Below are 12,739 nucleotides of genomic sequence, written 5' to 3'. Positions count from 1 at the left end.
CCAATCTTATTAAGCTTGAAAAGGGAAGCTTATTAATTGACAACTGTCTTGCCTTCACCTGCACCATTTGGATATTCTAATGAATGATGGTCACTAATTAAAATGATTTATTTAAATTGTTAATTCTCACTGTCTAGAAACGTTCATTGTGTCCATGTGTTAATATACGTTCACTTTTTATGTGTTCTACAAAAATGTATTATTAGTTTTATTCGTGACATAGTTCACATTAAATTGTGCTAAAAATATATTTTAAAAAAAGAGCGGGAGAGAGGAGAGCTAGAGACGGAACTATAGTTTCACATCTCGGTTCCAGGTAGGATTTATTTTCCCTGTTACACTCTTGCCATGGCTGACAGCGCTACAGCTTAAATTAAAAAAAAAACCCATCTTCTCTTAGTTCTGTAGATATGCTTTAGCGACCACTTGGGTAAGTCATTCAAGTTTTTTTCCCCAACATTAGTTAGTCCTGGTATTTTCTTACGAAGTATGACATTTAAAAAGTGTTATTTAAAGTAACTTTTTGTTACGTATACTGAGCACCAAGCTAATCAAGTATTTCAGTTAAGAATAGCCAGTTTACTATCGAAATTATCCTTTAACTAAAAGGGACAAATTATTTCGTTTAATTATCGAACAATTTATTAAAAGCTGCTTTGTTCAATTTGATGGCTGCATATTTTATTCTCAGAAACCTTAAGATTCTACGACAAATCCAACAAATTGTGCTTTTCATTAGGCACAGAGGGAAAAGAACGTAGTACAACTACCACTCGAACAAAATATATAACTCACAACATCTGATTACGCATCACAAAGGACTGCAGATCTGAGCAGCACTCCACGCACTCACATAAAGGGAAAAAAAACTGCATGCAGGGGTAGACATTGATAAGACATTAGTAGGAGTGCCATTCTCCGTTCGACTTATAGAGTAGTATTTGGATAGTGGCAGAGTGGATTTTAAATAAAATTATGAAGACGTGATTGAAATTTAGATTTTTTGGATTGTGGTAACTATACAGAAATTACAGCCATTTTTTATACAAAGTTGCTCAGAGGTTAAAAGGTAATTGGACAAATGGATGATAAGCAGTTTCAGGGCCAGGTGAAGTCTGTTCTCTCATCTCATGATGGACTAAGAAGATAACATTTCTGGAGTTGTTTCCTTGCTTGCATATGATGTCTTTATTCTGGAACTCTCAATATGTGGTGTGAAAGAGTGATGCAAGTGTAGAAAATTCTCACAGAGGTAGGTCTATGGATCTCAGTCAATGGTGTACTTAGAGTCTACAGTCCAGAGTCACCTTCATGAATGTAAATTTACAACAAGGTGTAAATCACTGGTTGCACGTAAAAACAAGATCAGGCTTTGTCCGAAAACATCTAAAACAGCTTTCACACTTAAGCTAAAAAGAATTCTGCGAACACATAAAAGCAATCTTAACCAGAATGACGGGAACAGAAGAAGAGAAATAACTCACGATTATAAGCATAACACATTATCTGTAAAACATTGTGGAGATAATGTTATTGTGTGGGCACGTATGGTTGCCACTGTAACCGGGTCACTAGTGTTTATTGTTAATGTGACTGCTGGTACATATAGCAAGATGAATTGTGAAGTGTACAGGACTATACTCTCTGCTCGTGTTCAGCCAAATGCGGCAAAACTGGTCAGGACTTGCAAATGTATGATGAGCCAAAATAACCCGCAAAAGCAACCCAAGAGTTTTTCAAGGAAAAGAAATTAAATATTCTTCAAAAGCTGAGTTAGTCAGTCACCTGACACTTGGAGGAAACTTTAAATTACTGATGACAAAGGTGAAGACTGGGAGACCCACAACCAAGCAGCAATTGAAGGTGGCTCTCAAAGGCTGTGGGTTCTAGACTTAAGACAGTCATTAACTATAAAGCAGTATTAAAAACAGTCCTTATGTTTACAATTGTATTAATTTATCCAATTAATTTTGGGGGGCTATATATACGAAAAACATTTAAAAAGCTATAACTCCTAAATTTTTAATGCTGTATTTTTGTTAAGCCCCTTGAATTAAAGAAGGAAATCTTGATAGATGAACTGAACTCCAGTGTGGTGTTGTACAGGTGGGAGAATATTGTCCAAATACTTCTGGTTGTAAAAGATCTTTATCAGTTCTGATATTGACTCTTCATGATTTGTTTTTGTCTCATTATCTCACAGTGTTGAAACTGCTGAATAGAATAAAGGCTCACATGCGTGAAAACGTTCCACTGTCAAATGTTTGACATTCCCGTTTTGCAATGTACAGCTGTCAAAAAAAACATGCCAGCATTGACTAAAAAGCTTGATAAGCTTGAGATTAGAGTCAGGTAGCTAAGATAATCTAGAACTGGTTCTTAGTTAGGAACTGTTCTCGATTCTTCCCTAATGTCAGTTTGTGTGAATTCCTTTTTATGATATGGCGTGTACAGAGCCAGTTTCTGTGTTCAAATAAAGAAATCCTATAGTTGTGAATGAATCTGTTTCTCTTCTTTCTCACATCATAGACTTGATGTGATGTCAGATAAGCGTCAGCGTGCCAGAGTTCAGGGCTGCTGGGCGAAACGACTGCCAAAACACTCAAGTCCAACAGGTAAATCAAAGTGTAGTGTGTACTGTGAAATGCAGGATTTGCATGCTTTTGCCAGCTCAGGTCATTCATAGAGGTAGATAAAAAATATATATATATATAAGGAATTTTCTTCCTCTCTTATGAAATACAGTTATGTGTTTAAATAAGTGTGATAAATTGGGCTGACATTTACGTAGGAAACAAGATTTTTATTCTGTTTTTTTAAACAGGTGCAGGCCCAAATTGCAATGAATCCAAAAATGCCAACGTGGCCTCTGGTTCTTGGGGTTTTGGGCCTCAGAAAACAACTAAAACCTTTGAGTTTCTCCAGCCCTCCCAGGTAGACTGTCCACGTGAAGAAGTCAAAATGAGTCTTTGCTGCCAATAAAAATGAATGTGAGGATACTACTTTTTATTTTTTTTTCCTTTATTGCAGCCAATTAGAGATGTGCCACCAGAGAAGATGATAGAGTAAGTTACTAATTTCAATCTTTACTTCCACAGCTTTGTTTTTATGACAGATAACGTTTTTAATCACACAATTTTTAAGGTGGCTTAGTGAGTCCTCTACTACATACTTTTAACGTGATTCATTTTGTTCTGGTCAGACAGGCAGGTGATTTTGAGATCAGCCATGGACCATCAGGGGTGTCCAGGTGTGTAAAAAAACAATTAAATGGAAAATAGCTGAATGTGTGTTTATTGAACATTGCACAAATCAGTGCCTGAGTTTTAAATCCACTAGGTGGCAGTGGTCGCATAATAAATATGCTTTTTCTTAATAAAAGTCATGCTTTTTACTTTATGGTCCCCAGTAAAACACATAAAATGAGCTTTGTTTTTAATAATTAAGTATATTTCATAACTTGTGCTTTATTATATAGTGGAAGGTACAATTAGGCTATTTTCACATAGATTTTTAGCATGTCAATTTTGATTTTATTGTTATTAGAAAAATCTGATTTACAGAGAGACAATGTTATTGTAGTCTGTATTTTGTTACCGAGGTTCAGTTTGAATTTCAGCAGGTCATTTTGTGAGCTTAACAGAATGGTTGTAGTGGATAATAAACCAAAAGTAACTGTCAGTCATTTGATTTTGCTATTTGATCTGGATGTTGAAAAATTTTACTATTTTACACAAGAGCCTTTTCCCTGTGTATTTAAGGTTACACGTTCATATTGTTAAGGAGGAATTTTATGCCTTACAGAAATAATTGGAATGCCCAGACTTTAAACTCTTAGAAAACCAGGGTAAAGTACATACTGTATACTCTTACTTTATGTTTATGGGGATTTAGTCTGTGTCTATTTATCTTTCATCTGTCGAGGCTGCGGCTGCTGCCTGGATTTCTCTCCCCAGAAGAGGCCGACTGGATGTTCAGCAAGCTGCTTGCAGAGCTTCCATGGTCCCAAAAGACCAACTACAGACAAGGTGAGCACTGGTTTCTTAACATTGTAAACTAGGTGAAATGTGAGTTTGTGGTTTGTAGAGAGGAGCGTAAAGAAGGATTCCCCACTGCAGGAAGTTTGCTGTTGGATTCAGGTTTGTTCCTGTTTCATGTATGTGCAGTGGTGACCTTTTAAAACAGTTTTCGGTACATGTATTTTAAAAGTACTTAAAGATCTCTAAATAATAACAGAATACTTTTTGTTGGCAATAGATTTGGGTGATTGTTTAATATACTCTTTTTTTTAAATTATAGCTTTTTAATGCAAAGTTTTCCAAATCCAACTAGGTGCCTTGCTCATGTGGTAATTTGTGTATGAACTTTATTTTGAAAAAAAAGCTGACACTGAGAACACTCACATTGTATTCCATATACGGTGACAGACGATATACAGGGGAATGTGCTGAGATGAAGCCAGACTTTGCCTCACAATCGTCCTTTTCTCTCAGCTGGCTCTTGTCCATCTTTTGTGCAATTCTGCAGTAGCTACACAGCAAACAAACAGAATGATGAAGACAAGTGGTCATGATTTCCAAACACTCACCACAGACACAGGGTGTGAAATCATCAATGTTTGGGTTAAGGAAGAGTGGAAAAAGAAGTGGTGGCTGGCTCTTTAATGTATCACCACTCCTTCATTTATCCTGCCCTGCTTTAAAACAACCTTTAAATGCACTGACTCAGTTTTTCCGATCATTTGGTCTCACAACTTTGAAATGGATACTTTGAATGGGTTTGGCTTTTGCTTATCTTTCTGGCATTTGAGAGTTGATAAATAATAATGTAATAATTCAGCACCATAAAAAGCAATGGCTGCTCAAGCAGTTTGTTTTGGTTTCACCGTATTCTGATACCAGACGGCTGGCCAAAATACACCGAAGGCAAAAAATTGTTTCTTGGAAGAGAACTATTGGTTTCCCAAGAAAGGGAGGTACACTCAGACCCACAGAGGAAGACAGAGAAATTGGATTTAGATGTTTACGTGACCCCTGTTAGAAAACCAGTGACAAAACAGGCGATTATTGTACATGTTTGTTAGACACTGAAAGAAAATCCAGTAAGAACAAATTTGTCAGTTTTCTGCCCTGACTGAATTGCCTTCATCAAATTACTGACGCAATATAGAGATTGATTTGATGGTTTACTCTATGAAACTGTCCACAGGCAGAGGTCTGGATTGGGGTTTGAGTGGTTGAGTGTTTTATACTCAAAAGACCAATCCATCCATTTCTGCAGTTTATCTGGGTCTGGGTTGTTGTGGACATCAGTCTAAACAGAAACACCCAGACCTCCCTCTTTCTGGCCACATCCTACAGCTCTTTAGGGAGAATACCAAGATGTTCCCAAGCCAGCCAAGAGGTGTAATCTCTCCAGTGTCTCCTGGGTCTGCCTTCTCCCTCACCTATAAGGTACCCATAAGGCATCCTGGTCAGATGCCCATCTCAAATGGCTCCTTTAGATGTGGAGGATCAGCAGCTCTACTCCAAGACACTCTTGAAGGGCCGAGCCCCCCACTCTATCCCTAGAGCTGAGCAAAGCCACGCTATGGAAGCTTGTTTCTACAAGTGTACCCACCCCTGCCTCTCACTAAGGTGCAACTCCAGAGTGAAACAGAATCCATCCCCTCTCCAGGAGACTGGTTGTAATTGTGTGTTCAGGCAAGCCTTACCATATCTAGCCAGTATCTCTCCACCTGAAGCGGTAGCTTAGACTTCTTCGTGTTCATGGGAGGTGGTGTTCCATATACCCAAAGCCCGTTTCAGCAAGTTTGAATCAGACCGCCAAGTCCCCCGCTTTTGACTGCCACCTGATTGCCTCCACAAATCACCACATCATTGTGGTGGAGGGGTTTGTGTACTCTGGTGATCCTAGGTCCCATATTGTTAGGGCATTTTGTCCCTGGTAGGGTCTCCCAAGGCAAATTGGTTCTAGATGAAGGGACAGACGAAGTGCGATTCACAAGACCTTTATGTAGGAAAAACCAGTGGGCCAGTGTACCACACTCAGATTAGGGTTAACGGAGCCAGACCCAAGGGTGGGCCTTGTCAATGAGCATCTGATGGTTGGGAATTAGCCTGCAGTGCTGGTCAGGCTCAGCTCAAAAGAGCCACATGGACACATTTCCTGTGGACCAACCACATGCAGGAGGGACCGTAGGGGCCCGGTACAGTGTGCATCAGATAAAATTTCTGTTATTAACCCGGAAATACTAGCACAGCTCTTTTATTTAAGCTTTCAAATAACCACGTTATTTTTGTGTGTGTGTGTGCACTAAGACTGGGTATCAAATATCAGCAGATTTTAAATATTCACAGAAATGTGTCCCCCACTGTGCAATACCAAAAAAAACTTTTGTCTCTTGTTTAATCTGGGCAATTTCCTGATCTGTTTGGATGTGTGCGTGTATTCTGGTCCAGGTGAAGCATACGAGGAACCCAGGCTGACCTGCTGGTATGGAGAGCTCCCATATACCTATGCTCGCTCCACAATGGCTGCAAACATGCAGGTTTGACAACTGTAACAAAAATGTGACAGAATTTTTTTTTTTCACACAATCTCTGGCAAAGTCTTTGGTTTGTAGTCTAATTGTAGGGAGAATAAAAATTGATCTAAACAGAGTGAAATATTTGCTTTTGTTATATTATTTTAACATTGAGTCTTTCATTTTCCTCATTCATCATTCTGTTTTTCTATCCTTTTGTCATACATTCATTTGCTGAACTCTGCGTATTGTTCTTGCTTTTTCCTCCAAGTGGCATCCATTGCTGGTAAACCTTTGCAAGGCAGTGGAGCATGCGACTGGATGTAGCTTCAACTCCCTGTTGTGTAACTTGTATCGGGATGGCCATGACAGCATTGGCTGGCACAGTGACGACGAAGCCTCATTGGGTCCCAAGCCAACTATTGCTTCTCTTAGTCTGGGCGACACCAGAGTCTTCAGTCTCCGCAAGCAGCCTCCACCGGTGAGTTAGCTCACTGGGTTTCATTCTTAACTATAATAAAAACAAGATGAAAGTATTCTGGTAAGATGAGATCGTCTCACAACTAACTTAACTTGTGAAGAAAGGCAAGACGAGTTGGGAAGTGATCCAATCAGAAGTAATCTCCTTGTGCATTAAAGTTAGATGGACACATTTGATCTGCCTCAGGAAACAGTACAACTTGGGAGGAAGAGTGAAGCAGATTAATGGACACATTTCACATTCGATGCCCAAAAAAATGAGATGCTTTGCAAACTGTGTGAAGCAAAGCATCAGCATTAGGTGTTTGCATATAGACTGAAGATTAACCTTTGGACTGCACTGTGTGTTTTTGTCCTTTAGGAGAAGGGTGACTACACTTACGTGGAGCGGATTCGGATTCCTCTGAGTCATGGCACACTTCTGCTGATGGAAGGAGCCACACAGGACGACTGGCAGGTAGGCTCCACCAGCCAGGCAATAAAGTCAAGCCTTGATCACGCTCTACAAGCCCGCTAAGGTTTGCTTAGGGCTGAGTGATGTAAACTTTGTCATCAAAAAGTGAGTGTGAGTGTAATAGTAATCGCTACTAAGCTGCTGGGTCTTCAGTGAGTATGACCAAAGCTTTATTCAAAGAGAGTCCAGCTACAGGATAGATTCAGGCAGAAATTAAGGTGCCGGGTCATTCGCACTACACCAGGGGTGTCTCAAGGGCCAGTTTCCTGCAGGTTTTAGATTTGTCCTTGATCCAAAACAGCTGATTTAAATGGTTAAGCATGTCTTGAAGTTCTCCAGAAGCTGCTAATGAACTCATCATTTGATTCAGGTGTGTTGACCCAGGGTGAGATCTAAAACCTGCAGGACACAGGCCCCTGAGGCCTGGAGTTCGATACCCCTGCACTACACGTTGCCAGATTTATTTGTTAGCTAACTCACATTACATATTAGAAATCAACTATACACATATTATGAGTTGGTTCCTGTGTTCCATTTGTAAGGATAAAGTGCAGAAAAATGAAAATATAAAACTCACATATTATTACTTCAATGTTTGGCTTAGCTGTTGGACCTAATTAACCTGCTTGGTAACAATGATTTTATCCATTATACTATATTTACTGTCAAAATGAACAACATACATCTTCAGATAACAGAAGAACACTGATAGTTTGTTTTTAAGGTTCTTTTCAGCCTGTTTTACATATAGTTTTGTACTGTGATGCTTTTGTAAATTATCTTTCTTGCACAAACTAAGTTATTATTAAAACAGCAACCTTGAAAAAAACACTTCTAATGAAACACTGGACATTCACACTGAATAGTCTCCTCGCTGTTGTGCGATAGAGGAGTGTTAGTGCTTCTGACTCACCATGTGAGCATATAGATGTGTGGTGAAGGCAGTCAGGTTCCTCTTGCCTGGACAACCAGTAACAAGGATGAATGGAGAGGCCTGGAGAGAAGAGTAAGGCTTCAACCTAATGAGAGTCTTCTTTCTTTTCTTTTCTTTTTTTTTACGATCAAAGTCAGAGCAGCCAGATTTATATGAGTGCAAGGCTCTTGTGTATGTAACAGAGAGAGTAGCTGGGTTCTGTTGAAAATAACTGGATCACACTCAGGTATGAGAATGAGTTATTATAGCATATTACAGCTGCTTGAATTTCATTATGGCCAAATCTGTTTGCAGAGCAGGTAAAATGGGCCATGCTGTTTAGGTATCTTTTTAAACTTTGTTCAAGGATGCATAGCAAAACATAGACGCTTGGAGAGACGCTCACACTTGGCTCTTAATTCCTATGAAAGCAATAAGGACACTTTCATATTTTCACTGGACTATACAGAGTTGTGTGGAGAAAAAAAATTCCACCTGACTGTACATATATAAAACGGTTTATTACATAAGCAAATTTAAACAAGTTTTGTCCACCGCTAGAGGAATTCAATGATCAAAACAATACCACTGATATAAATCAGGACGGGCTCCAAATGGAGCTATCCTCAACTTTCCACTACACAATGTTCACTTACTAAAAACTAAGTGAGGTGAGAGAGTGAGAGATACAAGTTGGGGCAAGGAGATGAAAAAGGTTTGAGCTGAAAGAAGGAGAGGATAAGGTCACAGGTGTTTTATGACGACACCCTCCTGAGTAACTTAACAGGGGCTTCATTACTCTCTTTCAAGAAAAAGATCACTTCAGACATTAATTCTATCTCCATTATTGCAGTCATGGTTGGCCTAACAAAACCATCTGGTTCACGGAGCAAGGTTTAGAAGTGGTGGCTAAATATTTAACTAAACCCATCAGTCCTGCTAAAGTACTTCACGTGTTTGAAAATGGATACAGGAATCATTCTGTGTTTACGTAGCTCTTTTTTTCTTTTCACACTGTTGTGTATAAGCAAACCTTGCACCTCCTTCTCAGATTTTGATGGAGGTGTAGTGGTGTTTCTGCACTTGTGTGTGTCGTTGAGTCCACAAGCTGCACAAAATGTATGAAGGCCATTATTTTCTTGTGCAAAAGGTAGTAGTGCTGGCTTTGCACAAGTGAATAAATCGGACTTTTCCATGTCTGATGGTGTTTCTCCGGACTGTATACTTGTGTTGTTGTTCGTTTGTTTTCTCAGATTTGTCTATTATCACTTTACACTCTTTTTTTCTACATAGAACAAAATATAGCTGGCCTAGCTCATGGCTATTCATACATTTCTTTCTTTTGATTCTAGTGGAAAATTTGTAGATGTTGCCCATTAATAGAAACTTAATAGAGCAATACTTGCCCAAGATTGTTAATTGCTCATTTATTCTTTCATAAAAATGTAGTGTAACTTTTAAATATGTTGCTTATGAGTCTCTCTGTTCCCACCAGCATCAAGTGGCTAAAGAGTACCATGACAGGGGCCCACGCATCAACTTGACCTTCAGAACTATCTACCCGGAGCCAGAGGTCCAGAGGCCGGGTACCAAAATGCGATTCACAGCCAAGTGACTGTAAATCTTCCTCAGAGTCGGGTACTTGAAGCTGAAGAAACTCTGATTCTACATTTCAAACAGAGTGCTAGATCTGAGGTGTGAACGGCTCTGCTTGGATTTCCAGACTGTGTAAGTGATTATTAATATCAGTGTTGTGAGCAGTCAAGATTATCTGATATTAGTATTATATCAGAAGAGCCAAATGGCCCCTTTTACAACAATAACAGCCACACCAGCCCTGTGAATGAGAACAAGTTCCAACAACATCCATCTCTTTGGTCTGAATATTGCTTTGGTGAGTTACGTACGTTTATTTGATTTAACTTGACCTTTTGTTCAATTTTCATTTGAGCCACATTTTTTAGGCTGAGTTTTAGTTTGAAGCCAAAATGTGTGATGTCAATAGTACCATGTTATTGAAAAGTTTGTCCTAAAGCAAGATCTGAGTACTCACTGTAAGGAAATGTCCTTTAAGTAAATTTACTTAAAGCTTTCTATCTTTGGAGCTTTTTATAAAGAGCTACCACAAAAAGAGAAGAATGAAGTAAAGTGGCCACAACCACTGAAATGCATTTTATTTTTCTTTTGAATAAAAGTTAATGAGTCTCTTAAAGAGCGAGTTCATTTTGCATTGTTGCTGAAACATGTTCAAAGTCAAGGGAACACTACAATGTTAGATTCTGGAATTTATTTATTCAAATGAATGTATATTTGGTAATAAATCACTGGGGATTGCTGGAAACCTCAACTGTTCCTTTCTCTGTTGTATGTTGTGGTTCAGCTTGTTTGGTTAAAAACTCTGAGTTTGTTCACATAGAGATGACGGAAACTGGGTTTTCCATTTCAGAAAAAAGACAGATCAGGTCAAAATAAAATCTGTACATTCTCCTTCTTTATAGGACTGACTGCACTGACATTAAGGCAGCTGTCAGGTTGTCAGCAGTTCCTCCACAATGAATCATTTACCCTGCATTAGTGTAGCAGTCATATATCTGTAGGAAACTTTAGACATATAAGACACTGAGCAGTGATCAGTCTTTTTTTTTCATTTTATGAATTCTTGGAGTTTATTGAAATAACTGATCGGTTAAAGTTTGGGAACCAAAACTTGTGTTTCCCATCTCAGAGTTAATCAGGTCAGGAGTTTACAGGTGGACCCAAAGTTTGTTAAAATGTTTATGCATGTGTGCTATTCGTTGATGGTTCTCATATCAGCACCTGCTCCTGCTTTTGAATGAACATAAGTTCTAAAACCTGCAAACTACACTTCTTCTTTGGTAAATAAAAAAAACTTACAGGCCCTTTTTTGTTGTTTGTTGTGTTTTCTGTCTGTCAGGTTCTGTCCTGGTTAATTTTACGGTCTCTCAATATTCACGTCTCTGGAAACCTGGTTCGGATTAGGTTCACTTCTACCCTTGTACCATCTACCATCCGTTGCACTTGTCAAAGGCCAAGAATGCATCTACTTTTCACAGTCATAAAACCACTATGATGGAGCATGTCTATTCTACATAAAAAAAAATTTTAGACACAGCATCTGTAACATTTCTGTTCATTTTTTCAGATACATGAATGCTACCTTGATGAGGAATTGCTTTTGTGTCTTTGTATTCGATGAAAGCATCCAAAAAAAGAAGAGGCATTAAAAACATGGTCATGCAAATGATACAGGTATCTCAAATGCATTACACAAGGCAGATTCACATAGCCAAGGATGCACCAAGCAGCACACAGGGAAATGGTATGCTGCCATCCATGTCACTTTTTGGAATTGTTGGCAAAGTCCTAAAGCTAAAAGTTTGACCCTGTGTGGTTACAGCTCTTACTGAGCTTTCTGTATACTTAAGCTATCTTCCTGATTTTTTTTGTTTGGACATAAAACTACTATAATAATAAATTAGGGATACATTCTGTGTATTAACATTTTACTAGTAACTTTTTATGGAAGGATTGTTGTCCTGTTGTTGAATGAGAAGGCCCAAACACAGGACACAGAAGCAGGTTGAACATAAACTGATAATAGATAATAGTGAGCCTTTTTTTGGCCGACTCAATGAATCCACAAGTGTAGCCCAAGAATCGTGAGAAAAAAAGGAGATGACAAAGCAGATTCTCACAAAGGGAAAGAGTTTGTACATCCTCATTTCCTCTCCACACATCTTGGTGTGGCCCACCAGACATGGAGGCATGCAAGCAGTGGAGGTGAAGGAGAATTATCCTTTATCCCTTTAAAGCCAAATATCTCCCCCATATACATACATGCACACATAAAAATGAAGACCAAGGAAATTAAGAAAAGCCTTGTTGATATATAAAGTTGTATTTATACAATGAAACACTGACAGAAACAGGCCACAGGTAGAAACAAAGAAGACAGACTGCAGACAGAGAAGATACAAGGCCGCGGTGAAAAGAAAGGGGGTTAAAGTTCTGGTAACACATAAGGAGAAGCGATTTCCGAAGAAGCACAAGAAGTGAACATTAGAAAGACAAATGCAGACTAGAAAAATAAAAGCCTTAGAAACACAGAATATCAACAGAATCAAAACAGCAACCAAACCTCCACGAACAGTAAGAGAAACACACGTGGACAACAGTCACACATGGACGATCATAATTTTACTTAGGCAGACTCAAAGTCCTGAGCTGTAATGAAAAGTTTGTCATGTAAATATTCTGGAATCTGAGCATGGTGTTTGCAAAATACAGTGAACAAGAAAGATGGTGCTCCAGGGCTGAGAAATTATGTAACCAGTGTTTTCATTAT

At 38.8% G+C, this 12,739-nt stretch overlaps 1 protein-coding gene across 1 annotated transcript; it reads left to right on the top strand.

Moving 5' to 3' along the window:
• Nucleotides 1-315: 315 nt before the first annotated feature.
• Nucleotides 316-11,273, top strand: alkbh3 (alkB homolog 3, alpha-ketoglutarate dependent dioxygenase). Its single transcript, XM_086299425.1, has 10 exons — nucleotides 316-430; nucleotides 2,530-2,615; nucleotides 2,825-2,934; nucleotides 3,031-3,065; nucleotides 3,203-3,250; nucleotides 3,925-4,028; nucleotides 6,462-6,550; nucleotides 6,798-7,007; nucleotides 7,368-7,463; nucleotides 9,869-11,273. Exons 2-10 carry the CDS (start codon nucleotides 2,540-2,542, stop codon nucleotides 9,986-9,988), a joined length of 888 nt encoding a protein of 295 aa, XP_086155551.1. The 5' UTR covers nucleotides 316-430; nucleotides 2,530-2,539; the 3' UTR covers nucleotides 9,989-11,273.
• The last annotated feature ends 1,466 nt before the right edge of the window (nucleotides 11,274-12,739 follow it).

Source organism: Aulonocara sp. 'chitande type north' Nkhata Bay, linkage group LG7 (assembly GCF_057382095.1).
Source record: "Aulonocara sp. 'chitande type north' Nkhata Bay isolate Kocher_YH1m ecotype deep benthic linkage group LG7, A_spYH_male_GT1.1, whole genome shotgun sequence".
Taxonomy (NCBI): domain Eukaryota; kingdom Metazoa; phylum Chordata; class Actinopteri; order Cichliformes; family Cichlidae; genus Aulonocara; species Aulonocara sp. 'chitande type north' Nkhata Bay.
This window is presented reverse-complemented; position numbering and strand designations above follow the sequence as displayed.

What these genes read in the sequence shown, in the direction of transcription:
- alkbh3 (XM_086299425.1), top strand. Translation starts at nt 2,540, where the DNA reads ATGTCAGATAAGCGTCAGCGTGCCAGAGTTCAGGGCTGCTGGGCGAAA. An exon ending in AAAACACTCAAGTCCAACAG is followed by an intron (nt 2,616 to 2,824) that starts GTAAATCAAAGT and finishes TTTTTTAAACAG; the next exon opens with GTGCAGGCCCAAATTGCAAT. An exon ending in GGACCATCAGGGGTGTCCAG is followed by an intron (nt 3,251 to 3,924) that starts GTGTGTAAAAAA and finishes TCATCTGTCGAG; the next exon opens with GCTGCGGCTGCTGCCTGGAT.